This window comes from Pangasianodon hypophthalmus, chromosome 9 (genome assembly GCF_027358585.1).
Source record: "Pangasianodon hypophthalmus isolate fPanHyp1 chromosome 9, fPanHyp1.pri, whole genome shotgun sequence".
Classification (NCBI taxonomy): Eukaryota; Metazoa; Chordata; class Actinopteri; order Siluriformes; family Pangasiidae; genus Pangasianodon; species Pangasianodon hypophthalmus.
In genome coordinates this window covers 26,293,882-26,310,775 of record NC_069718.1, presented here as the reverse complement: position 1 = coordinate 26,310,775, position 16,894 = coordinate 26,293,882, and the positions used below count along the sequence as shown (strand labels likewise).

At 39.9% G+C, this 16,894-nt stretch overlaps 1 protein-coding gene across 1 annotated transcript; it reads right to left on the bottom strand.

Moving 5' to 3' along the window:
* Positions 1–5,510: 5,510 nt before the first annotated feature.
* On the bottom strand, positions 5,511–13,639 carry sinhcaf (SIN3-HDAC complex associated factor). The gene is made up of 6 exons (XM_034307699.2): positions 11,330–13,639; positions 10,803–10,930; positions 10,403–10,502; positions 10,157–10,280; positions 7,580–7,730; positions 5,511–5,935 (listed from the first exon to the last, which is right to left on the bottom strand). Exons 1-6 carry the CDS (start codon positions 11,339–11,341, stop codon positions 5,674–5,676), a joined length of 777 nt encoding a protein of 258 aa, XP_034163590.2. The 5' UTR covers positions 11,342–13,639; the 3' UTR covers positions 5,511–5,673.
* Between the last annotated feature and the right edge of the window lie 3,255 nt (positions 13,640–16,894).

Below are 16,894 nucleotides of genomic sequence, written 5' to 3'. Positions count from 1 at the left end.
CCAAAAGGGTCATCCGTCATGTGGTGCGCCAAAAGGGTCATCCGTCATGTGGTGCGCCAAAAGGGTCATGAGTCATGTGGAGAGCCAAAAGGGTCATGTGTCATGTTGAGAGTCAAAATTATGTGCCATGTGGAGAGCCAAAAGGGTCATGCGTCATGTGGAGAATCAAAAAAAAAAAAAGTCATGGGTCATGTGGACAGTCAAAAGAGTTATGCGTCATGTGGAGCATCAAAAGAGTTATGCGTCATGTGGAGTATCAAAAGAGTTATGCGTCATGTGGAGACCCAAAAGGGTCAACACACCTGGGGGAAAAACAAGGCAACATCCACACTAGGGATGAATATGAATATGAATTCACTATTCTGACTGAACTGATAATGTGTTCTATTATACAGATATGAATACAGATATGAATACGAGCCGCGCTATTCGTATCACAGAGCATCTGTTTGAGACTAGAGATGTGTATCATAGCTGAGATCTCGCAGGACGCTTAAGTAATAAAGAGCTGCGTCCGCTGATGATGTCACTTCCTCTACTGTAGTAACGGTTTCGAACTGGGAAGTGGAGATTTACGTGATGAACACAGACGAGTGGAGTGATGCACACAGCGAAACATCCCAGTGCGGTTTATAGGAAATATAAGAACTCTTGGAACGCCGTTTGACCAATCAGATTACAATTAGTGAATCAGAAGTAATGTTGCAAGAGCAAGAGTAATTCTTGTACTGAATATCAGCAGTAGAATTCAGTAGAACACGATTGCAAGGGTAATAATGTTTTTTGTACAACAGTTCTACAAACAAGAAACTAATATACAGCGTGTCACAAAAGTCTCCATACACAGGGGTCTGTGTTTTCCAGCAGCACGTCAGTTGTGTCTTTGTCAGTGGGTGTTCGTGGACATCCACTTCTCGGTTGGTCTGCAACACTTCCATTCTTTTTGAATTTGTTAATAAGTTTGGTGACAGGGTCGTGTGTGATGTGCTCGCCATGTTTCCTGTTAAAGTCCGTCGCAACCTTGCGACAGCTTCCCGATCCAACCATGAGAATGATTTCAGTACGTTCTTCTTTTGTCAAAGGCATTCTTAAAGGCTCTCTGAAAAAAATATTTAATATAAACTAAGTATGAAAAAGACATTTTGCTAAAAAGTGTTAATTTCCCCTAAGTGACTTTTAGGACACAAAATGGGTAAATGTTTTGTTTATTTTTGCTCCATTAATAAAAATAGTTCGCAGAAAAGCCACAGCTGGGAAGAGGGCTGCATGCTTTAGTAGAGGCGTCCATGTTTCTTTTCTACTTTTGCACATTGAATGTGGGAAATGACGTCATTACAACTTGAAAAATACCACTTACAAAGCACCAGGAACGCAGCATTACCTTGTACCTAGAGTCACTGGCCAGACGTCTAACTCCACTGTGTAGGTGTTGGATGATTCTCTAGCTATTGCTAATACTTTTCCTTTTTAAACGTAGCCAAAATCAACATACTTTCCCTGAGTAAGGACACAAGTGACATTGCAAATGACCAACCACAGACTTCCCGAGAGCTTGTCAGCAAATACATGAGATTATCATACTATCATTACTCACCACTAACTGCTTCAAACTAACCACTGGAATAACTTTTCCGAGTTTTTCTGTGTCAGTATTCAATAGTTGGTTCGCCCTGTGTATGGAATTGCAAATACAGCAAAGTGCAGATAGACAACAAGATTTCAACCTTCAGCATTCTAAAGCCTGATAGACTAATAACCAAAATTTGGATAGTTTAACAAAATGAAATGAAAAGCAAAATTATATCTAGTATTATACGTATTAGAAGAGCACTCAAGATTGATATTTATAAATAAATAAATAAATGGCTGATTATTTCAATCTATAACTGCAGGAGCAAATGACAGCCAGACGGATCTTGTAAGTTTCACAGATAAGTGGTTTGTAAATCCTACACCTACTTGACGAGCATCAGGACTTTAAGATAACTTCAGATAAGTGAAAGGAAGAAAATGCAAAGCTATGCGCACCAAAATGCCAAATGAGTAACTGTGTGTAACTAAGTGCTTTTATGGAATACTGCAGAACCTTTGAAAATGTACTGATACATATACAGCAAAACTGAACACACAGGTTCAAGGGATCAAGCGTGCAAAAGGTTTCTGGGGGATTTTGATCCTATCCAAGCTCCTTGTTGCCTGCCAAATGCTTTAGCAGTTCTGTACACTGACGACTGTCGCAGCCCAATTCACTGACCACAGCATCCAGGATTCGCTACCTGAATTTCTCATGCTGCATTAGACTTACCTCCGAAGTGAGAAGTCAGCTCCATGCACATGAGGTACCAAAAAAACATGCCTCTATGTTTTTCTTTTGTTAGCAACAAGCTAGCCAGCTAACTGTGATGACTAATGTATATTTAACTCCTCAATGATCCAAAGCAAATGTGTGTATTTAAAGCTAAGACTGTGCTACTGTGTTCATATGGTTGATGACGTAAACACAGCCATGTTGATTTGACGTCACTTGCTGAACTCAGGGTTGAGGAGACCATCCCGAGTTCTCGAGGAGGAATTCCGAGTTGAGGGGGGTTTTCTTTGGTTTTTCCTAGTCTGAGGTTGAAAATGATGAGTTACGAGCTCATGATCGAACTGTGGAGCTGTGAGGTGCCAGCGATACCTACTGCGCCGTCCATTAACCGAGAAACGTGTGTATATGACGATTTGCTTGTGGAGTCTTTAGTTTCAGACTAACATTGGTTGTTAATCAGTTGCTGTAATAGTGTGAGATGAAATGCAACAGTTGCTGGATGTCGTCACAACAAAATTATGACCGAGTGAAGAGTGAAGAGTGTCGGGTCTTCAGGTTGGAAAGGGAAAGTGGCAACAAAGCCCTGAACAATGGTTTTAGCAGCTAGCGCTTTGTTTTACTTTACATTAACTCTATGAAGGTACAAGTCAGCTTTTATAGAATCTTAAATAAATAATTGAGAACTAAACTACAAATTGACGAAATCATTGTCTGTACTGTACAGGTAAACTATCACCTGCGGAATGACACTTTCCACAACAACAACAACAACAACCACCACAACCAATAACGTCACAAGCTACATTTATTGAGATACAAGTAAAAAGTAGAGTATGTAAAAAATACAAAACCTGCTTCATATTCTTTCTAATAAGGTTCATACAAAGTGCATAGCTACAATACATGCCTGTAGAGTACAAACAACTGAGAGAAGAAACTGAAGCAAAGTAACAGGCAGGTACTGGACATAATTTTACCTGAATTTAAAAAAAAAAAAAAAAAAAAAAAAAAAGAGCGAACGAATACAGCTGTCACGATGTGCTTAAAGTGTGAAATCTGTGTAAAACCATGGGCTGTGCTGTGATGGGATGGGATGTGTATTCCTTTAATATTTTATATTTAAAAACTGTGATGTGTTCCAAATAAATATGAAATAAATAACAGAACGAATATTATAACCATTCAGTTCAAAATATTTTAAATTATTTACAGATAACCGAGTGATATAGTGAGACAGACTATTCTAGAGTCGAGAAATAACAGAAATGCATGATAATGGATGAAACCGGAAACTCTGCAGAGATACAGTTACAGTTAATGTCATTACAACAACGTCACACAGCTGCCAACACTGATCAAACCATCAATTTACAAAATGCAAAACAGAAAACAAAACAAAAAAAAAAACAACCTAATTTGTCTAATGGAGTGTTTTTCATTTTAAAGAATAAAATCAGTGTTTCTCTGAAAAAAAAGAAGTAAAGAAAAGGAATTGTTCCCTCATATCCGACACACGATACGTCCCTCTGAAATGTTTTATATTGCTTAAGGTGTATTAAGAATCAGCTGCTCTTTAGTGCCATCTTCTGAAAAGGAACATGCATGTTAAATATAGAAAGAAAAAAAACAACATTTATTGTACACTATATCGGGGGAAAAAAACAGAATTACAACTCAACGCAGAGGAAAAGCCAACATTTTAGGGTTAAATAAGAAAAGGACTTTTCAGCATTTTTGATACAAAAAAAAAATTAGGATGAAATAAAAAAATAACCTTGAATAAACTAACCAAGAGAACAAAATAAGCAAGAATCTGAAAACACACACAGAGAAAAAGATTCAGTCCTTACAAAACATCAAAACAATGTATATCCATTTTTTTTTCAGTAAAATATTTACAAAAGCAGAATGAAGACAGGAGGTACTGTTTGTGAAAACGTGTGTCAGTAAAGTAATTAAATAAGACTTGATTCTGTATCAAATTGTTGTTTTTTTTTTGGCTAAACTGCTGATGTCATATTCCACAATAAAAAAAAAAAATTGATTTCTTAGAACACGACATTGCCATTGCAGTGATTATTTTCTTTTTAATTTTCTTTTTACCTACAAAAATATATATGTGTATATGTATATATTTTTATTATTAGAGTTGTATCAAAACCTAGCTAAAACAAACCGTCAGATAAACAAATAAATGAAAACCAATCTGGACGTCTTCAAACGGCCGTGCAAGACTCATGCAGATTCTCTTCGGGACAAACGGCTTTGCTTAGCTTTCATGCGTGACGTTGATATTGCTGAAAAAAGTGGAGCTCTAATTATTTACACAACTACACGTGGGGTGATAGAAAACGTTTCAGCTGGCCATTGATTAGCTCGTCTCTGCAGCACTGTAATGCCGAGCGAGTAATAAGTGTGTGGTGAAACACTGAGCTCGGGATCTGAGCTCGGGATGAAAGAGAGAGAACTTCTGCTGGAATCAGTGACGAGACTCACGCTGCATTCGACTTACCTCGGAAGTAGTGATGAGTGATGAGCATATTTTCCTCCTCAAACAGTGAGCTGTAGAGTCAGTGTTACAGATTTAACAGGTGAAAATGTCTGTATGTTGATGGATCTAAAGCTAATACTGGTGTATATACAGTTTAACTCATTGAAAGGTAAGAAGTGCTGCTGTGTTTACTGCTGATGCTGTGAGCAGCCATGTTGATTTGATGTCACTTGCTGAACTCAGCGTTGAGAGGACCGTCCCGAGTTCCTGAGTTATGACCTTTAGTCGAATGCAGCGTGAGTTCTGAGTCATAATGAAAAGAGATCAATAGGAAAAGGAACCTGTGATAATGTCAAAGGTTCCGTTACAGCGCAGCTCTGTCGTGTCAGTGTCAGTAAAACCCGATAATAAAGACGACTTTCCTCCACTGACTCAGTACCTTCTACTTCTTCATGCTGTATGGAAATCCAGCAGACTGAGCAGGAGCAACAGAAATGCAACTCACCACACACACACACACACACACACACACACACACACACACACACACACACACACACACACGGAGTGAGATAAGTGAAGGTGGGAAAGGAATCCAGATGGTGACGGTGACAGGGGAAAATTAAATACGTGAGTGTAGAACAATAAGTACACGTGTGCACACACACACACACACACACACACACACACACACACACACACACACACACACACAAAAAAAAAAAAAAAAAAAACAGTAAGGTTGTTCATCCCAACTCAGAGAAAAAGTTCCAGCTGCTCTTAGATTGTAGGAAATCGAGAGAACTTCTTTACGAGTGCCTGAAGAGCACATAACCCCTCAAACCCCGTAAAGTCAGTTCACTGGGAATCAGAGTCACCACTCCTCTTCCTCCTCTCCCTCCTCTCCCTCCGTTTTGAGAGGCAGAGGCGGAGAGTCGGGACGTGCGAGCGGAGACGCCAGCATGCTCTGACTCGCCTGTCCTTCCTCTTTCTCCAGCTCCGTGTCCTCTTCCTCCTGCTCATCCTCCTCCTCCTCACGCCCCTGCTTCTTCTGACAGCAGGGTTTGTAGAGATGGGGGTCGATAAGCACTTCTCCAAAGCGGCCCTTGTAGATGATGCCACAGCACACCCTCTGCCTACAGAGACGCGTTCATTCACACGGATGTAAAGCACAACAGTAACGTACTGCACACACTGTCCTGCCCTGCCAGCATTTTACTCTGCTAAACACACTCTGCAATCTGTGACATTAATATCTGATAGCAATTTAAAAAAGTTGTCCGTAAAAATACTATTTCAGTAAAACAATAAATGCATTTCATATATTTTATATTATGTATATACACGCACATATATACAGTACTGTGCAAAAGTCTTGGCACCCTATTTGTTTTTTAGTACAAACTTTGTTAGATGTTTATTTTCTGACTTCTACATTATTGATTCAGTATAAAAACATTTTAGATTCCAAACATTAGTTTTCCAGCACAAAATGAAATGTTACAGAAAAATGTTTGTATGTCAGTAAAGAAAGCAGCAGATTCCATAAAGATGCTCAGTAACACTTCCAGCTCATTTCCTTATAAAACTGCACACACTGCACCTGAGATACTGTTTTATTTTTAAAGTGAAGGATCGTCACACCAAATACTGTCTTTGTTTCATTTATTACTGTTTACTGCTCTTTATAGGATTTTTTTTAATGTAGAAACATTTAATTTCATTATTTTTGAAGGCGTCTTTGCTCTATAGCATTTCTTTGCATGTGCCTAAGACCTTTGCACAGAACTGTATATTGTTATATATATATATATATATATATATATATATATATATATATATATATATATATATATATATATATATATATATATATATATATATATTCACTAAAAATCATATACACAGTAGGTCTAAATCTAGAAACATAAAACACTGGTTAGATGTTTTCTTCAGTGTTAAGTATATCTACAAAAAAAAAAAGCTATTAAATCATAAACAATATATTCTAATTATTCATGTCTAGTCATTTTAAGAATTCGCCTTGCTTTCCATTACAAGGCATTCTTGATATCAAATTTATAACACCATTTCTCAACACTGTACAGCTTTTTCAGCCATTCTGAAATTATCTACAGTGCCACACATCCTTCTGGAAACATCTAGGGCATGTTGCCTCTTTACAGGTAATATATAAGATGTTGCTGAACACCAGCATATTAGAATTATTTCATTATATATATATATATATATATATATATATATATATATATATATATATATATATATATATATATATATATATACACACACACACACACACACACACACGTGTGTGTTTATATCTTGGTCAGGAAAATCTTACAGTTACGACCTCATGGGGACATCTGGCTGCTCCCCATGAGGGAAAAAAAAAAAACTTTCCATTCATGACAGAGATTTTCGTTTCATTTCGTTTCCTCATTCAGTTTTGCTGGTGGAAAATGACTTTCATTTGGGTCTAATTGGAAATACCAGCTTCTGTCTTTTAATTTCATTTGGCTGCAAAGCTGCACATTTAGACAAGGCTCTATAATTTGGTCTAGAGGAGCAGAATGGTTTATACATGTACACACAAACTGTACACAAACAGGAGCAGCATCTGAATAAAACAGACAGCTTAGTTACGCAGTCCAAGGAAACTCTTCAGGTTGCATGTTACTGTAAACTATCATTAACTATCCTGTTAAAACAGACAGAAATTACATCAACAAATGCCACAAAAACAAAGTAATACACACCTTCTCCAGTAGGTCAGGTCCAAGAAGGAGAAGACTGGCGAGCGGGCGGAGCCGGGAGCCAGCTCAGAGTCAGAGCCCTCATCTGATTGGTTGCTGTAGCTGGGAGACTGGGCAGGGCTAGCGCTGGAGGTGGTGCTGTGAGCATCGGAGTCTGGACAGACAGATTTACCAACACTACTGTTATCATTTTGAAAAAAATCACAATCAACCTGCGGCCAGTTTCCTAAACGCTTCATAAAGTCATGCTGCATTTGACTCCACCTCGTAACTCAACGTCCGACTAGAAAACCAAAGAAAACAGCTCAACTCACAATTCCTACTTGTAAACTGTAAAATAAGACCTTCAAATTTATTGAGCAAAATGATTCCTTAAAAAGGCCCGTCTTTCAAAACGTATTATCGATATATGTTCTAATATATCTGTCTATAACAGTGTTAAGATATTTGTAAAATGGAATTTTTTGTATACATAATCCAGATTAAGGGTGAGTGATACGACAAAAATCTCAAAAATGACGCAATCAAGATGTGATTTGAAGTGGAGACTTTCAGCTTTAATTCAAGGGGTTTAACAAAAATATTGCAATATTGCATATAGAACCATTTAGGAATTTACCGCCTTTTTTTTATATATATATATATATATATATATATATATATATATATATATATATATATAAACAGAGTCCCTCCATTTTCAGTTTGTCCAATTACTTTTGAGCCTAACAGTCAAATATTAAGATTATTTTTAATACTTGGATGCAAAGTCAATGACTGCCTGAAGTCTGGACCCCATGGACATCACCAAATGCTGAGTTTCCTCCCTTGAGATGATTTGCCAGGTCTCTTTACTGCAGCCATCTTCAGTTGCTGCTTGTTTGTGGGTCATTCTGCCTTCAGATTTATCTTCAGTAAGTGAAAAGCAGATCAACTGAGTTGAGGTCTTCGGACATTTAAGAACATTTAATTTCTTTGCCTTGAGAAGCTCTTGGGTTGCTTTCGCTGCATGTTTTGGGTTGTTATCCATCTGTACTGTGAAGAACTGTCCTATCAGTTTTGCAGCATTTAATTGAATCTGAGCAGAAAGTAGCTCTATACACTTCAGGATCTATCAGCAGTCACATCATCTATAAACACCAGTGACCCAGTTCCACTGCCGTCATACACACCCATGCCATAACACTGCCTCCACATGCTTGACAGATGATGTGGTATGTGTTGGATCATGAGCGCTTCCTTTGCTTCTCTGTACTCTGTTTATATAACAAAGTCTAATCTGGCCTTTCTGTTCTCGAGTGTGACGATTGGTTTTGCATCTTTTGCATCTTGAGGTATATCCCCTTATTTATTTTCATGAAGGTGGCTCTTGATTGTAGACTTTGACAATGATACACCTCCCTCCTCAAGAGTGCTCCTGACTTGGCTAGATGTTGTGAAGAGGTTTTTCTTCACCAAGGAAAGAATTCGGTGATCATCCGCTTTAGTTGTTTTCCGTGGTCTTAATTTTGGTGTTGCTGAGCTTGCATTCCTTCTTCTTAAGAACATACTGAAATTGTTGATTTTGGCCCTCCTAAAGTTTCTGCTATCTCTCTGATAGGTCCGTTTTGGTTTTTCAGCCTAATGATGGCCTCCTTCACTTGCATCAACACCTCTTTGGATCTCATATTGAGAGTTCCCATGAATGACCAGCTACCAAATGCAAATTCAACACCTGGAATCAACTCCAGACCTTTTATCTCCTTAATTTATCATGAAATAACGAGGAAACAGGCCACAGCTGGCCATGAAACTGCTTATCAGTCAATTAACCAATTACTTTTGAGCCTGCGAAAATGGAGGGACTGTTAAAAAAAAAATGGCTGTAATTCCTAAACGGTTAATGCAATATTTTTGTTAAACCCCTTGAATTAAAGCTGTAAGTCGACGCTTCAGTCACATCTTGACTGCTTCATTTCAAATCCACTGTGGTGGTGTACAGAGGCAAAATTACCAAAACTGTGTCACTGTCCCAATATTTATGGACCTGACTTATGGACCTTGACTCAAATAACTAGCTATACAGTAATGATGCATTAAAACAAACAAAAAAAAAAACTGATGATTAATATGCCTACAAAAATAAATCTCTAATTTTTTCTTTTTAAAATACATGTTTTTAATTTTAAAAAATTATATATATATATATAAAAGAAGGAAAAAAAAATCAGTAAATGTTTTGCCATTTTATAATTTTGGAGATTAAGAACAAAATTTAAGTATCATTTATGATTAAAGATACAATTTAAGTAAGATTTGTGTAATTATATAATTATATAATGAGACTTTTATATAACAAGACATATTTGCTAATTCCAAGCTTTAAAAAAAAAAATCACTTGCTATGATGTTATTTTTGCAGTGTCCAGTTAGTCTGTAATTAGATTCATCTAAAATAAAACATTTCTAAAAATCTAAAAAGAAATTACGATATCTCAGAAAAGCATACTGCGGCATAATTTATCACGCTATTGATATTATATATCGTCATTATCAGCCCTAATCCAGACTTTGTTCGTGTAATGAATAAAAGACACTCACTGTTTCTTTTCAGTTCATTCTGCACTCTGCGGATCTGACTTGGCCTGATTCTTCTAGAAAGAGGCTTCACTTTCTTAGCCTTCACCGTCATCTTCAGGCTGGGTCCACCTCGCGCATCCACCACCTGTAGATCACCCGAGTGCAAGGTGAAATAAATGGCCACTTGGGTTCAATCAGAATCACCAATTGACCTTTAACTCGTGGTAACTGGTTAGTAATTGGGGTGGAGCAGGTAGTTTTGCTTACGTGATTCCAGTTCTTTTTGGATCCCACCGGAAGCTTCTTCCAGCGTTTCACCAACAGCACGCAAGCATTACAAATTTCTCCAGAGCGGGTTTCGCAGAGGCTGCAGGAACATCAGACCACAAAGTCTAACCGTGCATCCTGACAAGACTTTAACTGGGTTTGTATCTCAGTGCAATAATGACACTCCTTTCAGAGAATGCAGAATTTTAACTCAACTTCCCCAAGTCTTCATATAAGCATATAGACTTATGTCATTTTGGGATTTGTAGTTATGTGGGTTTCCCTTTTATTGCACAGAATCAATTCGCATTTCAACTAAAACACATATGATGAAGTGAAAACACACATTATGCGAGGGTTATGGCTTATCGGGTGTATCATGAGTGGAACAGAAACTTACCCAAAGCAGCTCTGGAAGTCTCTCTCATAGCGTTTGCTGTCTGTGAAGCGAGAGCTGGAGGATTTTGCCCTGCAGATACAGCATCCGTTCAGACTGCGGTACATCTTTGGCTTATGGAAACCAAACATCTGGGAAATTGTGTATAATGAGAAAATAAGTGTTAATGCATTAAATGATTAGTGATAAAGCTGCATTCAACTCAAAACTCAAATAGGAAAATGCCCCACTTCCAAGGTAAGTTGAATACAGCATAAAATACAGTATGTAGCCTCTATAAACCACATGCACAAACAATTCAAATTATATAAATATAATAAATACATTATGTTAAATATAGTTGAATAAGTTAAAGCACTCTGGTTGACTTAGCAATTTGGGTTTTCAGTGCATCTGATGTCTTCCATAGGTTTCCAGTCAACACACAATTGAAAGGCAATAGGCACAAATTAAGCATTACTGCATTCATTGTGTGTGTGTGTGTGTGTGTGTGTGTGTGTGTGTGTACACCACAGGGATGTGTTATTTACCCTATAAAGCATCTGGGCAGTATCACAATACTGGTAGTAGATGAAATACTTCTGCTTTACTGTAAACTGAATAAAAGTTTTGCACAGTGTTGATTTCTATTCAGAGACTAAACCAGTCTGTTGCTTCACCAAATGAAATCAGTAATCACACAAAAGCTGTTACTGCGTGTAGTAAAGAGTGATCTGTGACTTTATAAATGCAGTTATCTCCCCCTCACACACACTCACATTAAAACACACACTCACACTAAATCACATTAAAACACACACTCACACTAAAACACATTAAAACACAAACACACTAATTAAAACACATTCACACATTAAAACACACAAAAACACACACGCACATTAAAACACATTCACACATTAAAACACACACACACACTAACACACTAAAACACACACACTAATTAAAACACACACACACACCTTTGTTCATAGTGGGACCTTCTATTGATTCAAACCTTTACCTTAGTAACCAAAAGGAAACCTTTTGGCTCATGAGGAGCAACCAGATGTCCCCACTAAGATATAACACACACACACACACACACACACACACACACACACACTTGTGAGCTATGACTGCGTTAATTAGCCCCGTATGTGTGTGTTGTATCACTGTTTAGGATTATTCCACACTGGTGTGCAGTGTAATGGTGATAATGATGTACACTCCATGCTTTAGAGCAGGATTTACACACCACCAGCCTGTGTGTTTGGGTCTGACGGAGTGAGCGCGCGCCGCCATGGCGCGAAGGCTCGAGCTCTCTCGCTCTCTCTCTCTCTCTCTCTCTATCTCTCTCTCTCGCTTCTCTGACGTCGTTCAAACATGGCGCCGCCTTCCAGAGGAGGAGGAGGAGGAGAGAGGGGGAGGAGGGCTACAAACATGGAGCCTCGTAGTGCGAAACCAGCACAAAGTACACACAAACACTTCTGTTTATTGCTGTAAAGGTGAGTAAGTTGATTCAGGTGACCAGCTGCAGCTGCGTGAACACAGTGTGCGGGTTTAAGAGAATAAAAATAAAAGCCAGGGTGAGATGAGTGAAGTGCAGTGCAGTGCAGTGAAGTGCTCCATGCAGCGCGGAAGCAGGACACCACCACCACACCACCACACCACCACCTTCAGCTCGGCTTCACGGGCTCCGAGCTCATCCACTCCTCTGCGCGCTGGAAATGAAACCAGAGCGACTTCCACAGCTGGATAAACAGCTGGAGGAGGTGATGAGGTGATGAGTTCACACTCCTGCACCACTCATGCTCTTTGTCTGTTAGTGCGCGCGCCGCTGCGTCACACACCGACTCCATGCTGAGTACTCCTCTCTCTCTCTCTCACTCACACACACACACACACACACACACTCTCTCCATCATGGTGTTAAACCAGCACTCCTATCCGTGCATGCTTCTTTTATCTGCAGTGGATTAAAATCCATCCAAACACCTTTCCACAGGGATTTCAGTCCAAAAACACGACAGCAGCGTCAAAGTCCAGCATGTTATAACCCCCTCAGCGCTCGGGCAACTCTGCCATCCAGCTCAAGAACACAAGCAGCTACTTATTCAGCCTGTAGAACAAGACACACGAGCTCTTATATTAGGATTATTTTTAATCCTCAGGGTGCAAGCTGTAGGATGCTGTAGGATGCTGTGAGCGCGTGCGGCAGAGCTCGCAAGGATGCAAGTTTGTTTTGGAGCACACCCACCATCATGGGGAGCAGGGGTGTGTGTGAGTGTGTGTGAGTGTGTGTGAGAGAGAGACCACACACATACACACAGTTAAAGCGCTGCACCAGCAAACAAACAAGACAAGAAAGAAGAGGACTGTCCCTGAAAGAACTTTCCCCGTCATGTTTGCGCATGACCTCGTCACAGATCCATGCACACAGAGCCCTGAAACACCCTCTGAATACATCCAAATCTCTACAGAAAGTGAAATAAAGTGAGAATTTCGAGTAGGATCAAGCATTTCCTAGTAAACACGGTTGCAGGAGAGATGCGCGCGCCTTAAAATGGCACCGCAAAACACCGCACCGCACCGCCGGGAACATGTGCCTAATGCGCAAAAAAAAAAAAAAACCCGAGACTCATCACTCTTACAGAACACTGCGCACATTTCACTGCCATCTCTACAAGTGTAGGAAAGTGGGCTGTGCGCGCGCAGAGACGCGGTGCAGTCCCGCATCGCACCGCACTCCCGCATTGTCACAGCCACGACACGAAAACTTACTAAAATAACAATAAAACTAATCCTAATCATCCTGCAATGCTTGAACAGCTCAGCGAGCTTTCTGATGAGTAAGAAGAGGCAGTCTCACCGTGCTGAAGCTCAATCAGGCGACTTGAACGCGTCAGGCATTAAACAATGCGCCACTGCTAAGCACGCGCGCGACCTCTCACTTTCTTTCTGTCTCGGCGTAGTAAACGGTGTGCGCATGCGCCGGCGCCGCCGTCCACCATTTTCTGAATTTCTTCAATCAACCTCATTTGCATACGCGGCTGACGTCGGGCTGCGTCTGCATTGTATTGTCCATATAAGGACGAGAAAATTACGCGGGAAAGAGGGGCGGAGTCCCGTTGCCATGACTCCCTGCCTTTCAGAACGTGAGCGAGTGGGCGGGGCTACAGCTCACCACAGGCTTTACAGCAGCTGCGCAGATGTGACGCGAAAAGCACGCGCGCTCGTAAAGTCGGTCAGGGAGGGAAAGGGGTGTGTGTGTGTGTGTGTGTGTGTGTGTGTGTGTGTGTGTGTGTGTGTGTGTGTGTGTGCGTGTGTGTGGAGAGGAGAGTCCTGAACCATAACACATTCCAAGCTTTAAGATTTAAGATTTAAGATATTTATCTGTCACACACACACAGATATATACAGTGTATAACAGTGAAATGAAAAGCCTGACCTACTCTTCGTTAGTCTGTGCATTTAAATGCTAAATTAAAAATCAGAAATGAATAAGAAATAATAAGAAGTAAGAAATATATGTGTGTAAAAAATGGATGTATAAAATATGTGAGTATGTTATGTGTAGTAATAACACAGAGTGCAGTGTGCGGCGTGTCAGTGGCGTGTCAGTGGCGTGCGGCGTGTCAGTGGCGTGCGGTGTGTCAGTGGTGTGTCACTGGCGTGTCAGCGGCGTGTCAGTGGCGTGCGGTGTGTCAGTGGCGTGTCAGTGGCGTGCAGTGTGTCACTGGCGTGTCACTGGCGTGTCACTGGCGTGTCACTGGCGTGTCACTGGCGTGTCACTGGCGTGTCACTGGCGTGCGGCGTGTCAGCGGCGTGTCACGGGCGTGTCACTGGCGTGCAGTGTGTCACTGGCGTGTCACTGGCGTGCGGCGTGTCAGCGGCGTGTCAGTGGCGTGTCAGTGGCGTGCAGCGTTATGGAGTCCTGAGGGATCTGAGTGGTGGACATGTCTGTACTGAGGAGTCTGATGTCCTGAGCGAAGAAGCTTTGAGCTGTTAGTAGAGCAGACACTGATACTGAACTGTTTCTAATGATACGATATTTATTTTTTAAATGCTCTTGTGCACATTTTCTCACAGACATTGTACTATACACTATACACAGCCAAAAGTTTGTGGACACCTTTGTGACCATCACATCACCCATATGTGCGTGTTGAACATCTCATTCCAGATTTATTCCCCCTGTGTTTGCTGTTATAATGAGCTCCACTCTTCTGGGAAGCTTTCCACTAGATGTTGGAGCGTGGCTGTGGGGATTTGTGTTCATTCAGCTACAAGAGCATTAGTGAGGTCAGGCGCTGATGTTGGGATGTCGAGGAGGTCTGGGGTTCAGTCGGTGTTCCAGTTCATCCCAAAGGTGTTCAGTGGGGTTGAGGTCAGGGCTCTGTGCAGGACACTCGAGTTCTTCCACTCCAACCTTCACACACCATGTCTTCATGGAGCTCGCTTTGTGCACAGGGGCATCGTCATGCTGGAACAGGTTTCAGCCTCTTAGTTCCAGTGAAGGGAAACTGTAAAGCTACAGCACACAGAGACATTCTATACAACTGTGTGATTCAGACTTTGTAGGAACAGTTTGAGGAAGAACTTCATATGTATGGGTGTGATGGTCAGGGTGCACATACTTTTGGCCATATAGTGTAGCATCACAGGAAACATATGCAGAAAATTTCACAAATACATTTAGTACCTGAATTTAATTGGATTATGTTCTGCTTTAGATGTTGTCATATGCTGCTTCTGGTGTTCAAAACAACCTGATTCCTCATCCATTCCTTACCTTTTCCCCCACAGCATAAAGATATTTGGCACTAAATGAAACTTTGAAATGCAAGAAGGTTTCTTTCACATCGTCACTGTCCACAAGTAAAATCGGACTTCCTTTTCCAGTTTTACTGGCTATGGATTTCAAATCAGAAATTTAATCCTGGGGTTGTTTCTGCTTGTCCAGTTTTCCCAAAGAGAAGTGAAAACGAGATAACCAAAACTGACCAAAAACTAAATACACTCTCAGAGAGACAACCACAAGACCTTGTACAGAATTCTGAGTTTTTGAGATCTGAAATAATTTAATAAGTAACACACACATATTGTGACTTACCTAGTTATTAATGGTCAGGTTCTATCCATCCATATTTAGCTAATTTCTCAAAAACTATACAGAGTACATGCAGGAAACTGCTTTTTTTAATCATTTGGTCATTTCAGTCCAGCGTAAATACTGTGTCATGGGTTATTTATTCACCAAACCATCAAATGTCACTGGCCCTTTGGGGGGGGAAAGAAATCTTAATTTTGATGTTTACAAAATTATTTTTCATATTATAGACTTAAGTCATGAAAAATGATGTACTTAAGTCGCCATTACCAAGAACTAAAAATAAAAAACAGTTAATAAAATGTAAAATGTTACCCTTCTATTTCCAATCAGTATTTATTCCCTGTGGAGCAACCAAATTATACCCTATCATTATTGCAATTAATGTCAATGCTTACTTTTACTCTACTTAAATATAATAATAATAATAATTTCTTAAAAAGCATTTGGACTACTGTTGCTGTATGTAAACATTTTCAAATACAGCTAAAAAATACTACAAATACACACTGCTGGTGCGTCGACACGTTTTTCATAAAGATATAACAAGCTGCATCTTTTCTGTACCAGGATGTATTTTCGATCGGCCACGTGTGCAGTAAGGATAGAACATAACGCCAGTATCTGTATCTGTGTCTGTTTAGTGCTTCAAATATTCATATCTGTATTCGGATTTAAACAGGAGAGGACACTACTTCACACTTACCTTCTTTACTAAAGCACTATTCTGCCATATTTACTTACTCACTTTACTTGAGTATTAATGAAATTGAGTACTTGTACTCTTACTTACATTTCCATGAAATAACATACTCATGCTACACAACGTAATTAGCACTACAGCTATCCATGCACACTTGAAGAGGGATAATCTACTTCACTACTACACTACCTCAGTAAAGTGTTTCAGTACGCTGGAGTAGACAAAGACTCATACAAAACAAGGCGTCTCTATTACCTTGCTAAAAGGCATGAACTCCATTTAATTTGGAAAAAAAGCGTA

Coding starts and splice junctions, on each gene's coding strand:
- sinhcaf (XM_034307699.2), bottom strand. Junction 10,503..10,802: donor GACTTCCAGAGCTGCTTTGG/GTAAGTTTCTGT, acceptor ATGTTCCTGCAG/CCTCTGCGAAACCCGCTCTG. Junction 5,936..7,579: donor GACCTGACCTACTGGAGAAG/GTGTGTATTACT, acceptor GCGTCTCTGTAG/GCAGAGGGTGTGCTGTGGCA.